The sequence below is a fragment of the Lissotriton vulgaris genome, chromosome 9 (assembly GCF_964263255.1).
Source record: "Lissotriton vulgaris chromosome 9, aLisVul1.2, whole genome shotgun sequence".
NCBI classification, from domain to species: domain Eukaryota; kingdom Metazoa; phylum Chordata; class Amphibia; order Caudata; family Salamandridae; genus Lissotriton; species Lissotriton vulgaris.
The window spans coordinates 713510647-713530471 of record NC_141697.1 but is presented as its reverse complement, the minus strand read 5'-3'; the positions used below and the strand labels follow the sequence as shown (position 1 = coordinate 713530471).

Here is a 19825-nt window from a genome sequence, read left to right as displayed (position 1 = left end):
TGAGGAGAGATGAGGATGAGAGAGCACAGAAAGGGAGTGAGAGAATTTGATTGAAGATGTCAGGGATGAGGAGAAATGTGAATTGCCGAAGAGAAGTGAGTTTGAGCCAAAGGTGAGGGCTTCTGTTAGAACAAAGGGGAGATGTGAAAGTTGAATGGGGGGACTGGAGAGGTGTAAGATACAAATAGACAAAAATTTGAATGGAAAGACGAGGTGAATGAGAAGTACTGAGGGGCACAGGTGGTGACGGGCCAGAGAGGCCATGAGATAAATGCGAGAGACTGTTCGAGATGAGGGCAGTGAAAAGAGAAAAGAGCAAAAGGTGATTAAAGGTGAAGTGAGAGGTTGAATGGGGAGAGTTCAGAAGTTGTAAAAAGGGGTGAAAGAAAATGGCCTGCAAAGTGAGAGCGGGATCCAGGGTTAGGAGAAGAGAGAGGGTGGAAGATAGGGGGTGAGAGGAAAGCTGCATGGGTAAATTGCTTAACTCTGCACAAAACCGCCAGGTTTTTAAGGGACCCCTGCTTCTCCTGGCCAGGGCCAGGTGAGCGTCTAATATGACAGCACCTATTCCTGCAGAGTGGAAGGCCCTTCTCAAAGGTTGACTAGAAATCTTTCTGATGTTAATTGCTGTATTTTGGTTATAAACGGGTACTGATGGGGTGAAATCTTTCCTCAGTGTTACTGTGTGTAAAAAATTTCAAAATAAAGAATCAATGCTATCCCAAAATACGCGGCATCACATAACATTACTTACATTTTCTTCCTACACATTTTAGTCAAGCCTGTCTCGTAATTTGGGCCTCACCTGCCTCATAGTTCTAATAGCCCTGCCTACAGGTTTAGAAGTTTTTGTCAAGAGGGGGTCCTTACGCCTCAAAATGTTGACAGGGGGGTCTCGGCATCCAAAAGTTTGAAGACCTCTGGCCTACAGGGTGAGGGGATCGGAGTCACAGCGGAGATGTCGCTCCTGTCTGAGCACCCCTGACCCCCTCCCCCCCAACCCCCCCCCCACTCACACACACAAGCAATGGTAGGGAACCAACTGGAGCGGTGCAGGGCGCTGGAATTTGTGAATGTCACTTTTCTCCTTACTCCTTACTCCTCACGGTCACTGGACAACATCACAACTCCTTCGGGGTCAAAGGACAGGGCGGGCAGAGTCAGCTAGTACTGAAGAATGAAAACTCCCAGCGATGTCCTGCGCGTCACCGTCCGTTTGAGAAAGCGCATACACAGTACAGCTCTGTCATTTTAGGGTACAGCATTACGGGAGCTTCAACTTGGGGATCTGGATGAGAGAAGTGAACTGGATGGCTTGTGGGGTTGAGTTGCTCTCTGATGAGGGGCTGATGAGTGGTAACTAAGTGAGACCCAGGAAATGGAAAAAGGCGGAGTTGAAAAGAGCCTCAGGGAAGTCAGATGCCTGACGGTCTTGTGTATAAAGATTAGGGGCAGGAGGAAAGAAAGGGGTCTCAGGAGGTGCAGGTGCGATTACTGTCAGCTGCACCCCGTTTAGAATCCACTACCTTTTACTGTGAGTGGCACTGTGCTCGAATGGGCTGGTGCAGCAAATACCTTTAGTCGCATTGTTAAAAAATCAATCTCTCCACGTCACCCCCAGTATTCCCGCACCGGACGGACCGTCGATCAGGGGGGCAAGTGACCCTCTTTGCCCCCCCCCCCCCTGCAGACGCCCTTGCTATCATTCCCTCTCTTTATGTCTTGCTCCTCACTTACTGAAAACTGTGATTTGAAGAAACGGTTCACAACCTCTCTTTCCTTTTTTCATTTAGTTGCTTCTCTCTGAAATTGATACAAAAAAGACAAGCGTGCATGCCTCGCACTGGCAGCAGGGGGAGGGGAGAGAGAAGGGGGCCTGCGCCTGTTTCCCTTGCAGTAGCAAGCAGGAACCATATGGTTTCAAGGCTCGCTCCCGCAAGGGAGTCACCAAACGTGCAAGCGTTGCCATTGAAAGCAATGCAACGCGTGCACGTTTTTGGGGCCAAAACAGAATAGATTATTAAAGGTCTCCTATGCAAAACAATCACATGGATCTCACACGGCCGATGGAGGGAAAACACTGACACACTCCGACGGAGTCCTTCAGAAATCTCAAGCTTTTCCTTGTCCAGTGTGTGGGCTTCATCCATTCCTCCAGTGGCGCTGTGCATGAGGAAAGCATATTGAATCATCTTTGAATAGGAACATGGCCAATGACTTTGTGACTTCAATATAAAGCCACTCAGCGTTTGGTCGTTTTATTATTCTCCCATCCCTGCCTGTGGAACAGGACAGCCAGGATTGGTTGGGGCAGTGAACCCAGCACTCCAAAGGAGACTGGGGGGATTGGAATGAGCTCCCCTGGGATTCTAAGGCAGTGCAAGTTCAATGTGTCTGAATTGTCCATGTCACGCTGGGCACAGTAAAGAGGCCTGTCCAACCTATCTGAAAGAGACACGTTAGTGATAGATTCCTTACCTTGGAATATCCCCAGGCGTCAGACTGGATCCGGAAATTTTTGTGTAGCAATACCCCTGTGCTTCGGTAGGCGTCGTCCGCGGCTCCGCGTCCGTCGTCGGCGTCGTTAGCGCCGGAATGACGTCGTCTGAGTACTTAGACGCCGCCCATGCGCGCTGACGTCAGTTCTTCTTTTTTCCGCGCCAGCTAGCGCAGATCCGGAGAAGCTCTACCCCTAGTCATTTTTTGACTAAACTTTTTTATCTTTTTTGATCATTTCTTTACTTGAGTCTTTGACTCTAACGGTGCCACTAGGGATGCCCGGGTTCAAATCCTGCTCGAAGTGCGACCGACTGATGTCGGTTACGGTGCCCCATCGCCGGTGCCTGAAGTGTTTAGGCCTCGACCACGACGACCGCACCTGCTCCGACTGCCGGGCCCTGACATCTAAAGGTAGGCGGGAGCTGTCCCGCAAGCGACTCGAGCTCCGGCAGTCGGCCCGCGCCGTTCCAGGTCCTGGTCCCACAGGAGGTCGAGGGGCCGGTCGTGGGGTCGGAGTCATCGCCGCTCCGGGAGTGGACATCGGTCGTCAGGATCCAAGTCCTCAGGTAAGAGGCATGAGAGGTCGGAGAGACGTCATCTTTCCTCTGACCCACCCCAACGCTCGCACGATGCGGCCGGGGGTTCGGGTGACACCACCCACGCGGCTCTGATGGAGTCGCAAGCGTCGCCGCCTGCCCACACCTTCGGGTCCCTGGGCACGGCGCGTCGCCGGAGGAAATCGAGCGGTACCTCATGGCTATTAGGTCCCTCCCTCCTCAGTCGTGTTCCGTGGCGCCTCCGGGCCCGACGGTCCCGGCTGGAGGCCCTAGCGAGTCGGGTGCTTCGGCCCCGACTCCGCCGGCGAATTCGGTCCCGGCGCCGCAGCACCTCACCTGATCCGCTTCCGGGTCGTCGCCGGTCGACCTCACCGGCGCCGGCCCCGCGGGTGTCGCCCCCGGTGCCGACTGTGGACGCCGTCCCCAATCTTCCCTTTGGTCCGACTCTGGCGCCGGAACGGCGCCATTGGGCGCCGCTTCCAACGGCCTTTAGAGATTTTTATTTCCATGAGGAGGCCCCGTCTGTTGCGCCTGTTTTACAGGAGACGGGTGAGGAGGGTGACTGGGAGGGGTCTGAGGACCCTCTGGCACTGGAGTGCCAGTCTCAAGAGGACTGGACATATGAGCTTGGGGAGGCCAGTGGTATTGACACTTTGCCAGACACTGGATTTGTCTCCCCTCCCACCTTGGCTATGGAGGAGGGGGCTGCTTACAGTGTAGTGTTGACGACAGCGGCCAAGGCCTTAAACCTTGAGCTCCCCGTCGCGGCCGTGAGGACTAACCTCCTCACTGAGGTACTCAAACCGCAGACAAGCTCCAGTGAGCCTCTACTGCCGTTCAATGAGGCCTTGTGTGACGTTCTTGTGGGCACTTGGTCCAAGCCCGCCACAGGTCCGCCTGTGGATAGGAACGTGGCCAGACGCTACCGCCCCGGGCGACCCTTGCTTTTTGTTCACCCATCCTACCCCCTAGAGCCTGGTTATCCAGGCCTCCACTTCCCAGACCGCATTCCCGACGGCTCCGCCCGATCGGGAATCCAAGAGATATGAACAATTCGGGAAGAAAGTGTTCTCGTCCCTGAGTTTGGGGCTGCGGTCTGTCAATACCGCATGTCTCTTGGGCCGCTACACCCACAACCTGTGGGGCACGGTCGCGGACGTGGTGCCACAATGTCCGGAGGAGGTCCGGGCTAAACTCGTCCAAGCCCTTGTGGAGGGCCGAGAAGCAGCGTGATATTCCATCCGGTGTGGGCTGGATACCACGGACTTACTGGGCAGGGCGATGGCAACGACAGTGGTGGTTCGACGCACGCCTGGTTGAGGTCCGCCAACTTTTCGGCGGATGTCCAGGCCACACTTCTGGACATGCCGCTTGATGGCCGTCACCTCTTTGGCGACAAGGCAGACCATGCGTTTGAGCGTTTTAAGGACTCCAAGGCTACGGCCAAGTCTTTGGGCCTCTCGGCCACACGCCAGCAATTGGGTGCCTTTCGCTCCTTTCGTGGCCACGGAAGGGGCGCCCCCACACGTGCTGCCAGCCACGCACCGCAGAATGTTCAACAGCGCGGTGGCGGCTTTGGAAACCGCCGTGGCGGCAGTCAGGGACAACGGCGAGGTCGGTCCACACCTCCCTCCGCAGCACCTGCCTCAAAACCTTCCTAGTCCGAGTATCAGGCCCATGTGGCGCCAGTGGGGGGCAGGGTTCGCCATCACCTCTCCCACTGGCGCACTGTCACGTCGGACAGGTGGGTGCTGCAGATTGTCCTAAGGGGTTACTCCCTCCACTTCAAAGCGACCCCTCCAGCCATGCCACCGCAATTCCACCACGTGTCGGGGGATCACTTGCAACATCTGCAAGAGGAAGTCACGGCCCTCGTGGCCAAGGGGGCCATCAACCGTGTTCCTGGGCCAGAAGTAGGGTGTGGTTGTTACTCCCACTACTTTCTGGTACCCAAGAAGGGCAAAGGGGGCCTACGCCCTATCTTGGACCTACGGAACGTCAACGGCTTCCTCCGGAAGAAGTTCAAGATGCTGACTTTGGCTCAGATCTTAGCTGCCCTGGACCCTGGAGACTGGCTGGTAGCGCTGGACTTGCAGGACGCTTATTTTCACATCCCCGTCCTGCCGGCCCACCGGCGTTACCTGCAGTTCACGGTAGGCCACGAGCACTTTCAGTTTACAGTGCTCCCCTTCGGCCTTACAAGCGCCCCATGGGTGTTCACGAAGGTGATGGCGGTGGTCGCAGCTCATCTGCGCAGGTTAGGGGTGTCCGTCTTCCCCTACCTTGACGACTGGTTGTTGAAGGCAGGCTCGCCCCAGACAGTCGTCAGCCACCCCCAGAATACGGCCGACCTCCTGCACTTGCTGGGTGTAGGAGAGTAGGGTCTGAAATCCTATGGTCACCCCCGATTTTTGCTTTTTGCTTCACTGGTTTACGACTTTCCCTGGCTGTGGGCCTGCTAATCAGACCCACAGCCTAGCTGTTCTCTCTCTAAATTGACAACCATGTACCTTAGGTGCATTTACCAATTGGTACTGGGCCACCTTATCAGTCCCTGTACAGCATACCTTAGGTATCCAGGGCCTAGGTGTACCCAGGGCCTACCAGGGGCTGAAGCATGTATTATGCCACCCCTGGCTGGCCATCTAAACAGACACAACTGGCTGCACGACAGCTGGGGCAAGGTGGAGTAATCACCCTTTGCTTTAGATATAGTATCCCTATATCTAACCCTAAAATGGACACATATATTCCTATCAGTCACTCCTATGGCAGGCCTTATCAATCCCGAAGGCAGAGTGCTTGGAATTATGTGAGATGGTGCTCTGGCATGAGCTGAGCCCGTTTGCAGCTTGCGGAACCAAGTCCTAATAGCTGTTCCATGATAACGCTATACCATATACTCTTAAGTGCATTATGAACCTCGCGGTCAAATGCTAACTTTGGTATAGCATTATCAAAACATGTCGAGTAAGGTGTCATACGAATTGGAATACTACCCCCTCGCCAATTCTGGCGACGGGAGTAGCATTCCAACCTTCTAGAGGGACACGACATGTATGTAACTGTGAACCCCGGTTAAAGTTAACTCGAGCCTCAGCATCACAAAATGGATGCTGCCACCACAGACACAAGTCTGACCTCCTGCTGCTGGGAGTCCTTCCAGCGAGGGAGGCTCGGACAAAGGGTTTCCTGCCTTGGGAGGTGCTAGCACCACCCCAGACAGGATTTTGTGTATTAGGTAGGACAGGGCTGAAAGGAATGAGACATGCCTGGGGCACACAAGGTGTCCCTCTGCATACACTGGTCCAAACCAGTTCCTGGGGCACTCCAGCCCCAGAGCTGGCGCAAGACCGGACAAAGGAAAGGGGGTGTAACCACCCCCCTTCCTGGTCCCACCCAGAGGAGGGACCTAGTCGTAGTGCAGCCCCCTTTAGCCGTATAAAGGTAGGAGCTGGTCCCATTCCAAATTAGATTAATCTTGACAACTTCCACGAAGAACTCTTGACCTTCGCCCTCCTGATTATCAGAAGACTGAAGAATCTCCCCTATGGTCAGGGAGTGACCATCCTGCTCTGCAGACACCATCAAGCTCCTGTGCGGTTTGCTGTAAGTCCTTCCTTCCTGGAACCCGACGACCCAGCTCGACGAGACCCAGACCTCCAGACTCCTCTGACCTCTACCCACATCCACAGCACAGCTGAGACCCGTGGGTGCGACGAGCAACTTGGAGACGGCCATCTTGAAGAAACCTGCACAGCGCTTCCAGCACGACCGCCGAGGGATCCTCGAGTGAGTGCACTGGGGTCTGAGAAGCCCCACATCGACGCAGCTCCTGCATCAAAGATCAGCCCCCCAGCATCCACGTGATCTGCGTGGGGCCCTTTTGCCTGGTTGCTGCTTTTCCTGTTGTCTGGTCACTTGCCGGCTGGCTAGTGACCTCTGAGATGACGACCTGAAGATTTCACCACTGCTGGTCTGGTCCCCCAGACTGGCCCTTGCTTCCTTGCAAAAGAGAAGCACCCCGGACCCTCCTGGTCCGCACCAGACGCCATCTTTGTTCCACCGCGTGGCTTGCACTGGCCACTCATAACACCGAGTGGTAAACCACACTGTCATTGCCTATACCTTTCGAGGAACCCCCTTACCACCGGGTTGACCTCTGATTGTGGCACCGATCTTCTCAGACGGGTGGTACGGATAAAATCTCAAATGATGAAGGGCGGATCCGTATGGTGACTGATGGGTATTTTCCTCATCCTGTTGAGAGCCTTCTGTGACGCATCTTTTTAGAGGTCAGGGATTGGTTGGCTTTTCTTTACTTCTGGGCACATCTTTTGAGACCCTCTGGTACCTTTGTTGTTGATATTGCACTTGCCAAGGCCTGTTGACCAGATCGACGATCCAACACCGCCATCAGCAGCAGACTACGTGGGACAGCTCGTGCCTCCAGCCTGGTCGTGAAGAACAGCTCCTGGTCCGCGCAGCTACAGAGAGAAGCGACCCTTCTTCCACCTGAACGCGGCAACAGCATCTGGTTCCAGCACCGTCACTGGCTAGTGACCGAGACTCTGTCCCCTTCCCTTTCAGGACTTCTTCTTTCTCGTTCCATCCTTGGAACCACCGGACTCCTCCATCTGGCTGCCTGCCAGCAACTTCTTGTTTCAGGCATCATCGGGATCAACGCAGCAAACCCGACACCACTTCAGCCCTATGCACCCGCAGCCTTTGGGTTAGGTAACTAAAGCTTCTAGGTGCTGAAGTCTGTGTTCACTATCCTAGTGTCCAGATCCACTGTTGTTTTTCCTCCATCCAGCCGGGTTCGTCCGGAATCCGTAACTCTTTAAACTGTAGTATCCATAGACGTTAGTACGCATCGCGCGTGAGAGTTTCCACTCTGCACGTGAGTCCCGTGGGCCTCCTGCTCCTTACTTACCTAGTTTGTAGCGTAGTCCCAGCGATCCTCCAGCCTCTGGATCTCCTTACAGCATTTCCTTTCCTCGCATTCCATTGTTACTAGTATATGGTTTGTCGTGCCCCTAAGGCACAAGTGTAAATATTGTGCAAACTCGTATTTCCTTTTTAGTATTGTCATGTGCTTAGCCCTCTGATCTCATAAAGAGTTCAGAGGTGTATGTTAGTTAATAAATACTTGTTTATTTTCATAACAACCTGTGTGGTGTCCTTTCACTTGGTATTCAAGGGGTTATATGTGGTAAAACAGCTGGCTTCACATGCCAAAAGAGTTTAGCCTAAGACTGCTTTGTCCACGCTACTAGTTTAGCTGGTCTATAAGGTTGACTTACAACCAATCACCATAAGGGTTGTTTGGACTGATACAAAGTGATCACTAGAACTAGTGAGCATCATATATCAGGCCAACTTCTCACACTGGGGTTCTCCATCAATGTGCCGAAGTCGCAGCTGTGTCCCTCTCAGAAGCTCCTCTTCTTCGGAGCGGTTCTAGACTCGGTGCAGTTTCGGGTTTATCCTCCCGAACAGCGGGTTCGGGATATTCAGGCTCTGCTTCCGATCTTTCAGCCTTTATCCCGAGTCTCATCAGGTTGACGCTGGGCTTCTGGGGCTGATGGCCTCCTGCTTCCTTCTGGTGCATCACGCCCGGTGGCGGATGCGAGCTCTGCAGTGGGACCTGAAGTTTCAGTGGGCCCAGCATCAGGGCAACTTGTCCGATCATGTCTTGATCTCGGAGGGCACTGCAAGACAGTTGCAGTGGTGGATCACGGACCGCAATTGGGTCAGTGGCAGATCCCTCTCCCTACCACACCTGGAGCACGTGGTTTGGATGGACGCGTCCCTCCAGGGCTGGGGAGGCCACATGGGAGAGGCGGAGATCAGAGGCCTCTGGTCTCCGGCGGAGTCCCGGCTCCATATCAACCTTTTGGAGCTGCGGGCGATTCGTCTAGCACTGAAGGCATTCCTCCCCTCTGTACGTGGGAGTGTAGTGCAGGTGTTCACGGACAACACCACTGCCATGTGGTACTGCAACAAACAGGGCGGGGTGGGGTCATGGACCCTATGCCAGGAGGCTCTCCGCCTCTGGCAGTGGCTGGAACGTCAGGGCCTGACCCTGGTGGTACAACACCTGGCAGGTTCTCTGAACGCCAGGGCGGACAAACTCAGCCGTCGGTGCATGATCGATCACGAATGGCGTCTGTACTCGGACGTGGCGCAAGGCCTCTTTCAGCAGTGGGGAGAGCCTTGGTTAGATCTGTTTGCCACAGAAGAGAACGCGCAATGTCATCTGTTCTGCACGTTGGCATTTCCAAGGCAGCACTCGCTCGGAGACGCTTTTCGTTGCGAGTGGAGCTGCGGTCTATTGTACGCCTTTCGGCCTATACCACTTCTGCCCAGAGTGCTGAAGAAGATCAGGCGCGACCGGGCCCAGGTTATTCTTGTGGCTCTGGACTGGGCACGAAGATACTGGTATCCCGAGCTACTCAGCATGTCAGTCGATCCCCCGATTAGTCTGCCTCTTCGGGAGGACCTTCTGTCTCAGCAGCAGGGGACGGTTCTGCACCCGAACCTGTCCAGTCTCCACCTACAAGCTTGGAGATTGAGCGGTGGCAGTTGAGGCCATTTGACTTGCCTCCCGAAGTCTGTGATGTCGTTCTGGCAGCCATGCGTCCCTCCACAAAGTTGGTATACGCCTGCAGGTGGAACAGATTTGTGGCATGGTGCACAGCAAAGGCTGTGGACCCACTCTCTGCACCCCTTTCTGAGGTTCTCCTCTTTCTTCTTTCTCTTGCCCAGCAGGGCTCTGCTCTGGGCACTATCAAGGGGTACCTTTCTGCCCTTTCCGCCTTCTTATGGCTACCTGATCAGCCTTCCTTGTTCAAGTCCCCCATTGTAAATAGGTTTTTGAAGGGCATCCCACACATGTTCCCTCCTGTTCCCTTCGTTACGCCCCAGTGGGACTTGAATCTTGCACTTGCTTACCTAATGTATGCTCCCTTTGAGCCGCTCCATAACTGTCCTCTCCGTCTTCTTACTTTGAAGACTGCTTTCCTGGGGGCCATCACCTCTGCCAGGAGAGTGAGTGAGCTCCAGGCTCTTTCTTCTACACCTCCTTTCCTCTCTGTCCATCCGGACAAGGTTGTGTTGCGGACGAGACACTCTTTCCTGCCCAAGGTTGTCACGGCCTTCCACATCGGGCAGTCCATTACCTTGCCCACCTTCTTTCCGCCTCCTCATCCCTCGAAAGAGGAAGAGAGGCTCCACCATCTGGACCCAAAACGTGCGCTCTCTTATTATCTGGATCGCACACGCCAGTTCCGGGTGGATGACCAACTCTTTGTTGGTTACGTGGGCGCGAAGAAGGGAAAGGCGGTGCACAAGCGGACCATCTTGCGGTGGATCATCTTGTGTATCCAGGCATGTTACTCCTTGGCCAAAAAGGAGCCCCTGTTGGATTGCGGGCTCATTCTACTCGGGCCACGGCGACTACAACTGCCCTGGGCCGGGGAGTGCCCTTGCAGGACATTTGCCAGGCAGCTACGTGGGCCTCGCTGCACACGTTTGCAAGACACTACTGCCTGGACAGCCAAGTCCAGAGGGATGGCTTCTTTGGCCGTTCCGTCTTCCAGGACTTTCTGGTGTGATTATTGGTTCGCAGACCCACCACCGGGGTTGGTATTGCTGGGGTATCTATTCTAAGGTAAGGAATCTATCACTAACGTGTCTCTTTCAGATGCACAAGTTACTACTTGTGTAACGATATATCTGTAAGAGACATTAGTTAGTGATAGATTCCTTACCGACCCACCCATCCTCCCCGTTCTGTGAACCGATATCTAGGGTTAAGGTCATCCCCTTTCAGGGCCCTAGTTTCATGGCACCAGTGTTGGTTCGATCATTGCTCTGCGTATCTGGCGCGGAAAAGCTGTGTATCAGAACTGACGTCAGCGCGCATGGGCGGCGTCTAAGTACTCAGACTACGTCATTCCAGCGCTAACGACGCCGACAACGGACGCGGAGCCGCGGACGACGCCTACCGACACGCAGGGGTATTGCTACGCAACATTTCTGGATCCAGTCTGACACCTGGGGATATTCAAAGGTAAGGAATCTATCACTAACTAATGTCTCTTACAGATATATTGTTACACAAGTAGTAACTTGTGCGACAGGTGCACTTCACATCATGGCACCAGCCATTATTATGCAGCCTTTCTGCCTGCCAATCAATAGAATTGCCCCCACCTCGCCTCAGAAACCTGACCTGCATAGTGTTGTGACCTGGGCAGCGTAAACAAAAAAACAATATGTAGACATTATAAATTCTATATGCTGTGACTCACGGAGGCTCAAATGGGTGAGGGGAGGGGGGCGACGCTCCTACACCCCCGTGGAGAAACAGCCCCTGTGTTTACCAACTATTTAAAGAAAATCCCTAATTAAAAATCAAGTGAGTAAATAAAAATCAGTACCATTAAAAATACATGCAAGTTAAAAACAATGTTTAAAGCGTTAACACCTTAGCTGCTTTGGAACGTCCAGCTCCAGTGCTGAACGTTCCATTGCGCAGGTGCACCTGGAACGTCCAACGGCCGACGGCAGCACTCCCGAGGTAGTGGTGCCGTTGGTATAGGTGTAGCATTTAAGAGGTTAATTGATAACAATTCATAATGTAGTTTGTTTGCATTGTTTCAATTACAGCAATAAACTCCCAACTTCAAATGACTAATGAATAAAATTAACAACTGAAAAGCATATGTCTTCTGTAAAAAAAGCTGTTGTAGAAATACAAAGGCAGACCAATGATATTTAAAGTTATTTTTATGTAACAGTAACAAAAACAAGCATTGGCATAGCCAATAGGTCTCGCTTTTGGGACCTTATAAGTATTTAGTTATGCAGCACAATATCCTTGGTGCCACAACATCAACTGTTGTGTGGCTAAACACTTATAAGGTCCCAAAGGCGAGACCTACTGGCTATGCCAGTGCTTGTTTTACAAAGTGATGGTGACTTTATTTCAAAACTAGGCATCCTAATCTGGATTTCTTCCAGCATCACTTCCTGCCATTCTACGGCTGGTAGGCCTCTGGTTCAAAAAGCGCTCTTTGCTGCTGTGCCACTTGCAGCCATAAATAGGTAAAGCTGCAAAGAGGGCATCTACACGTGTTTATGAAGCACTGTTGTTTAGATGTCCAAACCAGATCAAAGACAGCAGTTGAACAGGTGATGTTAAGAAACCAATTTTATGCTTAATTTAATGTTCTGCTTTGGAAATTTAAATTCAAACATGCAACTTCATGAAATATTCAATGCTGGAGCTGAAAAAGTTAACTTTAACTACAAGCCCTCCAGCATTGGTATCTTTCGTGGATTCACATGCTCCAAGCCCCCTCTCCGTTCATGAGGCTCATAATGACTCAATGACATGAGCTATGACAATCTGGCATGTGGTGCCTATGAGAAGGGTTAGAACTGTGAACCCCCTCCACCTGATTGGCTGAACTTCGGGCAATATGTGGTGGATGGGCTACTGTTAATCTAGTGTTATTTTTAATGTTTGTTGCTGAATTGGGATACTGCTGTGTTAATGTTCACCACTTACGGTTTCCAGCATGACGACAGGAAGTGACTGAGACCTGTGAATCTAATAATGCTACGAGTGGTTGTCCGTTTAAGGGACATAGGGATTAAAAGGATGGCACTCGCCCTGTTGAGCTCTTTTTTGCTGGAATAGAGCATACTGTGGTTCTTGATCATTTTGTCTCCAAACCTTTCGTTTTGCCATGCAGGGATCCTCAAGGATCCTCGCTTAGTCCAATGTTGTTCAACGTATACAGCGCTTACAGCGTTGGCAATTTTGATTAAATCCTTTGGTTTCACCCTTACCTCCTAGGCCAATGACACATAAATTGTGGTGTCAGTATATAAAAATAATAACTGTCATAAGGTTTCATCATTGCATGTTAGCTATCAGTGAATGGATGAGCAAAAACTGCCTAAAGTTGAAATCTGGAAATACAGAGGTGATCCTTTTTGGAAAATCTACTTCTGTTAGGTCCTCATCCTTGTGGCCGATCAATTCAGTAATTTCATCATCGTTTTACACCTTAATGATGATTAAAACATTCTCCACTATATCCCATTAGATGGACAAAGAACAGTAATAACTGCTTTAGTATTATCAAAACCCGACTATTCAATGGTTTGTATTTAAATATGCGGGAATGATATCTTAATAAATTACAAACCTTGCAAAATGCTGCAGCTAGGCTGCTTTTGGGAATTCCCAAATTTAAATAAGTTTTCCATGTAATCCACAAGCTACATTGGTTGTCCGTTAGGAACGGTACCGCTGCATGATATCAGCGCTTAAAGTAGACCTTTAAATGGAATGAACCTAGCAGAAAGCTGCGAACTTCTAGGGCAAAAAAACCGTGGCCCCCAGGTTTAAAAGGATGAACTGGGGAGGAAGAAATTTTACAACATATACCATCACAATGTGGAATCTTCTTCCTTCTCACATTAAGGCCTTGCCCACCATAATATCATTCAGAAAGGAGCTGAAAACATGACTTTTTATAAGCTAATGGTATGATCCTTTTTACTTGAGCAGCGTTGGCACCAAGACACCTCCAGGTAATAGAGCGCTCAATAAATCGCTTTAACATAACAAGTGTGGAAGAACTGTAGGTACAAGTAAGTATCTTTTTCATACTCCTAGTTAAAAAGTAAACTAAAGATATTGTAGTCAATATGTGGCTATCATCTGATTCCCTTTGGATCACTCAAGAACAGACTGCAGGGGTAACATTTGGAGCGTTTTTTCACCGCAGTCGCTTTTTGCAGGTAATTTTAAATGGTAAAAGAACTAAAGCAGGGGGAAGTGCAAGGAGTAAAGATAATAAATCAAAATGCAAATTGTTACATTGTCGGGTTGTGCAGTTTGTGAAGTGGTCTCCTTTCGTATTAATCACAGTTGGTTTGGAAATAAAAAACTGTGTGCGAAAACAACTTCATAAAAGGGAAACCTTGTTATTCCACAACCAATGCATTAAGTTCAAACTCGAAATTAATGCAGACCAAGAAAATATATAGAAATAATCCCCAATAGCAAGGAAATAATTGCCACCAAAAGTATACCATGTAATGCCAAAACCTTGGTGATGAAATGTGTGTTGGCGTTGAGGTGGTACTCTGAGGGACAGTTAAAACAAAAATTGACTTTAGAAACCATGAAGTCTAGTAGTTTTGCCCAAGTCTCTCTGCTTAAGGGCAGAGAAGATGATAGAAGAGAGGATATAAAGATTAGTTTGGATAGTTAAGTTGGAGAGGTGGTGTGCAGCGGCCAGGGCAGGTGACTTTTGAGCACAAGGTCCACAGTTCGATCCCCGGCTCCGGCGGCAGCTGAGCACCATGTGACACAGGGCAATAGATCACTTTAATTTCCACGACGGCCCCCAATGCTTTGAGACCCATAAGGGTGGGTGAGTAGTTCGTGCTTTACAAATACGGATTTACATTTACATACCTCAAGCGCTGAATGGCACATCAGGAGCAAAAAATAAAATATAGTTTATCGTAATGTTAATATAAACATGTAGATTGAAGAGGGGATGTTAGTTTGTTTATGTGTTGGATTTAGAGTGGTGGAATATTAAGAAAACAAAACTTGATTTTTCACAAAAATAGTTTTCAGAATTGAGTTGGGGACGAAAAAGCAATTTTTTGTTGTTACTCTGATAATATCCGTTAGTTTCATGACAGTTACTCGTAGTTGGCAAAATGCTTTTGGCCAGTTTCTCGCTTAAAAATTGTATGCAAGGGCACACGAGATATTGCCAGAGACATTCGCCCAGAAGGTGGCTTAAGTCCCAGTCACGTACGTTTCGCAGTTAACGTGAAACATTTTTTAGGTCGAGCCTAGACGAAAGCAAAGCGAAGCTTTGCTGTCTAGGTCGACAACTTATGTCGCCACTTTCAGGGGAATGTGGACAGCAGACTGTCACGAGCGAGCGTCTCCTGCCGGAGATTCTACCTCGTGAGCGCGCACGTCGCCGTGCCTCATTTTGCCATTCTCAAACCAAGCCACACTCACGCATGCGCACATACACACACTGCATACACACACACACACACACACACGCGCACCCCCCCTTAAACAGACACACGCTGCATACACACACGCACCCCCCTTAAACAGACACACGCACACACGCACAGACACACTCTAACAGACACACGCGCGTACACCCCCACCCTCAACCCCACTCACCGGGCTCCTCTCCCCTTACGCATGTGAAGGCACTGTGCTAGAAGGTGCCTGTCTGAAATCACCGCCGCCTCCCACAGAGGCATTGTATGTCAATTATAAGTTGGCTCCCCGTAAACACCGCCGCAGCCCGGGAACTTCGGTAGCCTCACAAATCCCGAGCGCAGCTCCTCTGACGTCAGACGAGGAGGCGCGCTGGGATTGGTGCCGGTGGCGCCGTTGCCTGGCAACGGAAGTGTCGTCGACGCTGGGCGGGAGGGGCTTCTTTGCGTAACACATCACATCTCCCCGTGCTTACAAGAAAATTAATATTTCCTTGTTTTTATTGCTACTCAGGCGCATTGAAAGTTAGTCGCCAGTGAGCAGAACGGCCATCACGGCTTGGAAGCACTGAATTCCCTTTTTGCTCGCATATTTTCCTAGGGCACTTCTGTGTCCTATTTCACGCCTTCCGCCTTCTTTCCTTCTCCCCCACCCCCGGTTCCTCTTTGCCCCCCTCCCGCCCCCCACAAAAACTGAAACAGGAAGCGGCGCCGCGGAGCTCTTGTGGAATTGAATAGGAGGAAGTGAGCACGTTTCGGCAGAGAGGATCTGGCAGAAGTCAGCTGGAGAGGGGACAGGCCGGAGCCCTCAGCCGAGGCTGCGAGGGGCGGACCGGCCGTGCATGGGGGCTGGGGTCCGTTCATGGACTGCGCGCCCAGAGGCGACGCGCGCCATGGAGGCGCTTTACCAGGGCACAGCGCGGCGGGGGTGCGCCTGCGGGGGCTCGCCCAGTGATGCTTTGGGGTGCCGGTGATGTCCCTGGAGGAGATCTGAGGTTTGGAAACACAGTCTTTATTTCCGGCTTTGGCTGGTCTGATGCCTTCTGGTGAGACGGGGTTATCCTGCGCCCGGCTTTGTGGGGACACAACTGAGTGGAAACAGAGGGTGTGTTTCTGTGGACTGCACAGGATGGGGGAGAGCGATGCTTGGAGCTGCCAGTGCTTGGTGCCAGGTACCCTGCCTGTGCTCGCCGACTCTTCTTGGGCTCCATAGATCGGGTTCAAGAAACACAGATCCGCGGCTTTACCCCACGGTAATATCGCGTCAGTTCTCTTTAAGCTGTGACACTTCGAGGCGCTGCATCTTTGCGTCTCTAGGCCCTCTGCTGCTGGGTGGCCAGGCGCCAGCTATCGATCCTTTCACACGCAGGCTCCGCTTCAGATCCTGGATCCGCGTGCATTCCGTCCAGTGCTTTCCACGTGCTTCGAGGCGCTGCGTCTATCTGTGAGCTGTAGCATCCGACTGGTCGCCGGTGTCTGGTTTGTTTCCAGGTACACAGTGGGGGGCTGGGGTCCGGATTCCTGTCTCCGGGACAGGCTGGGACGCGGTAATAGGCAGGCGGGAGTCTTCCGTCCATGCTGCCCTGCAGACCCAGTGCCCTTCTCTGCCAATAGAGCCGCGGGTGGCACCGAGGCAGACATCCCAGAGGCCTTGCCAGGGTGGGGTTTATAGTACCACAAGACCAGTGGGGTTTGGGCACACCTATAGCGTCAGACCTTTCCCCTTTTACACATTTAAGGAATAGTTAAGCGTATAGCATTAAACGCCTTTATGGTGATTTAATTAAACTAATGCCAAATCCTTTTCGGTTATGATAGACGGGGGTTGTTTATAGCACTCCGAATGAAATTTGACTCGTTGCACCTGTGCCTTCTTCCTGTAAAGTGCAATTTAATATATTTCAATAATTACTTTAATTGAATAGTCATATAGCCAAGTGTTACCAATTACAAGTGGGTGAATTGATATGGGATGATCCTCTTTGTAAGGTTTCATCCTCCCCATAGTTCAAATGAGTATTTATGTAGTGCCATGATTAAACATTTCACAATATTCCTTCAGCTCCATTTCAGACCTCACAATCATGGTTTGAGCTATGTCGTTTACAGGCTTCGTAATCATTGCAAACCTCGTTATTGTTCATTTAACCATATTGTTTATTTCACAGTAATTAAGATGCATTCTTTTAAGATCTACATTTTATGTAACCACCCCCCGGTTTTTGCGAATTGCGCAGGTGTTTCCCGATCTCGGATTATTAATCAGTCCCATTGTTTGCTAATTTCACTGGTGTTTATCGTCTCTGATTATTCATCAGTCCCATTGTTTGCTAATTTCACCGGTGTTGCATTACAAATGCTATAGGTGTCACATTTGCAAAAGTTATAACTATTGGCATTGTAAATGACAAAGCTATTAATTTCGCTATTTTCAAAAATCAAAACATAAATAAAAAATTTGTCATATACAATACCAATAGCTCAAACTTTCCTAATGCGAGACCTATTGCATTGCAAATGCTTGTCTTTTCAAAGCAATCTCCACTGTGAGAAAATTATGTAAAATCGTAACTGAGAAAAAAAGGTGAAATCCTCTAACTAGGAATTATGCGTGATTATATTCAAGAAAAAAATCTTCTGGGCCGCTGAAGCTTGAAGTACATGACTTTGGGCCATATGTATCAACAAACCCTTTTGCTATTCCTAAATAGCCATTTTTAAGGAATCACTATTTAGGAATCGCAAAATGGTAAGTATGAAGAAATTCGCTTTTTTTAGCGATTCCTTAATCTTCCTTATTTGCGAATTCGCATTTTGCAAATTCGCAATGAAGGAATAATTTCCAATGCATTCCTTTGGGCAGGAGGCCCATAGGAATGATTGCGAAATAATTTTCGAATTGCGAATTCGCAATTTGCTAATCGCAATTTGAGAATTATTTCAAGGGTGCAGGGGTGTCTCAAAGACACCCTGCTGCACCCCTGAAATGTACATGAGTGTGCATATGGCGCACATACATGCCCTATGGGCATGTGTGTGCATCACATGCCACCTACAAAAATGCCAAATTGTGCATTTTTTGAAGAATTCGCAAGTTACCATTAACTACAAGTTGGTGGTAATTTGCGAATTCTTAACCATAATTCGCAGCCCAAAAATGCTACACACATAGCATTTAAGGAATCGCAAAATTGCGATTCCTTAAATGCTATGGCAAAATAAGAAATCGCAAATCTTTGCTATTCCTTATTTTGCGAATGTTTCATACATCCCAAAAGATGCAAAAAGGCCGTTTGCGATTCGCTAAAACCGAAATTCTGCGAATTTCGGCCTTTGCGATTCGAAAAAGGCTTGATACATATGGCACTAAGTGAGTTGAGGAAAGTTTCTGCTATTGGCAGGGATTTGAAAAAGTATATTTTTGAGTACCGTACATTTTTATGCAAAACTCCACCAGATAAGGAGGTACTAGTTTATCTAGTAAACTGAAGCGACACGCCTTTTCTTTTTGCTAAATTGTTTGAAATACATAAATCTTCGTTTGCCGATGCTGGAACCACTAGAAGGCGCCTTCCGTTCAGCATCTTGCATTCGCAGGAATTGTGAATGCACACAATGAAAGTGTGTAGGCGAAGACGCCAGTCAAATCTGTTTGTTGAAAGCCACCTGCAAGGACACCTGACAGCACATTTGAGGATATTTCCTGCTGGTGTGACATCTCACTGCGCTGCAGATCTGTCTTGAATATGAAAGCTGCACAGTTTGATATTGTATTGCAGAACTTAATTTGATTATGTTTTTTTCCAGGATCCAAGAGACAAAACTGGCAATCGGAAACAATTGGCAAGCACCCCAACCAAAGGCAGACGAACTGGTAAAGGTGAGAGAAGTTCTTTAATGTTTGATTAATCCATTCAGCAGTTCTTGTGTTCTTCCAGCATGTGGGGGGATGGGTGCTTGTGTTTATTGCGGCAAATAATGCCATTCTGAGAATAGCCTTAAGTTCCATATAATTAAGTAGACAGATTGACAGAATGGTACCAAATTAAAAAAGCATTGGCAAGGTCAAGCTGTGGCACTGCATCCTCTGTGATATAGGAAAATGAAAATGGATTTAATAAATGGATATCCATATTTTTTTAGCTTTTTATAATCATATTCTGTCCTCAATACCCATGCCATGGACCCACCCGTGTTCCCTGGTTAAAAAAGAAATAAATTGTCTGTGCACGTATAATTAAGTGGGCTCTCTAGTAAGTGTCCAATTAAGATAAGCAAACATCCTTTAAGGTATACACAGATGACTCTGTGTTAGGGCCATCTTACTTAAGAAGCATGGTTAAAGAAGGCAGATTATCGTTGTAAGGGCCTTTGTATAGTGCTGAATTTCCCACTTTCGCATGCTAAAGCACATCATCAGATAGATAATACACTGCACCACGGCTGTGTGCTTGATTTCAAGTGTCTTGTCCTCAAAATGAGTGTTGGTGTCATGCAAGAGTGGCCAGAGTGCTGCTCTTACATATGCAGGCCTTATGAGTGTGATGGGGTAACATTTGTGAAAGGTGGAGTGCCCACAATTTATAGAAGTCGATTCTATGAGTTGTCAAGCAGGTTCCCTGTGGAGGTTTTAGTGACTACTGAGCTTTCCATGCGTGTCCTTAGTAAGTTACTGGCCTGTCTGACTGGACGGGTGAATT

At 49.7% G+C, this 19825-nt stretch overlaps 1 protein-coding gene across 1 annotated transcript in view; it reads left to right on the top strand.

The window, feature by feature from the left end:
• CCDC61 (coiled-coil domain containing 61) overlaps positions 1 to 19825 on the top strand; it is a 786500-nt gene that overhangs the window by 698469 nt on the left and 68206 nt on the right. Inside the window, exon 13 of the mRNA XM_086938445.1 lies at positions 18933 to 19005. Coding sequence (XP_086794571.1) covers positions 18933 to 19005 — 73 coding nt within the window. The remainder of the gene's footprint in view (positions 1 to 18932; positions 19006 to 19825) is intronic.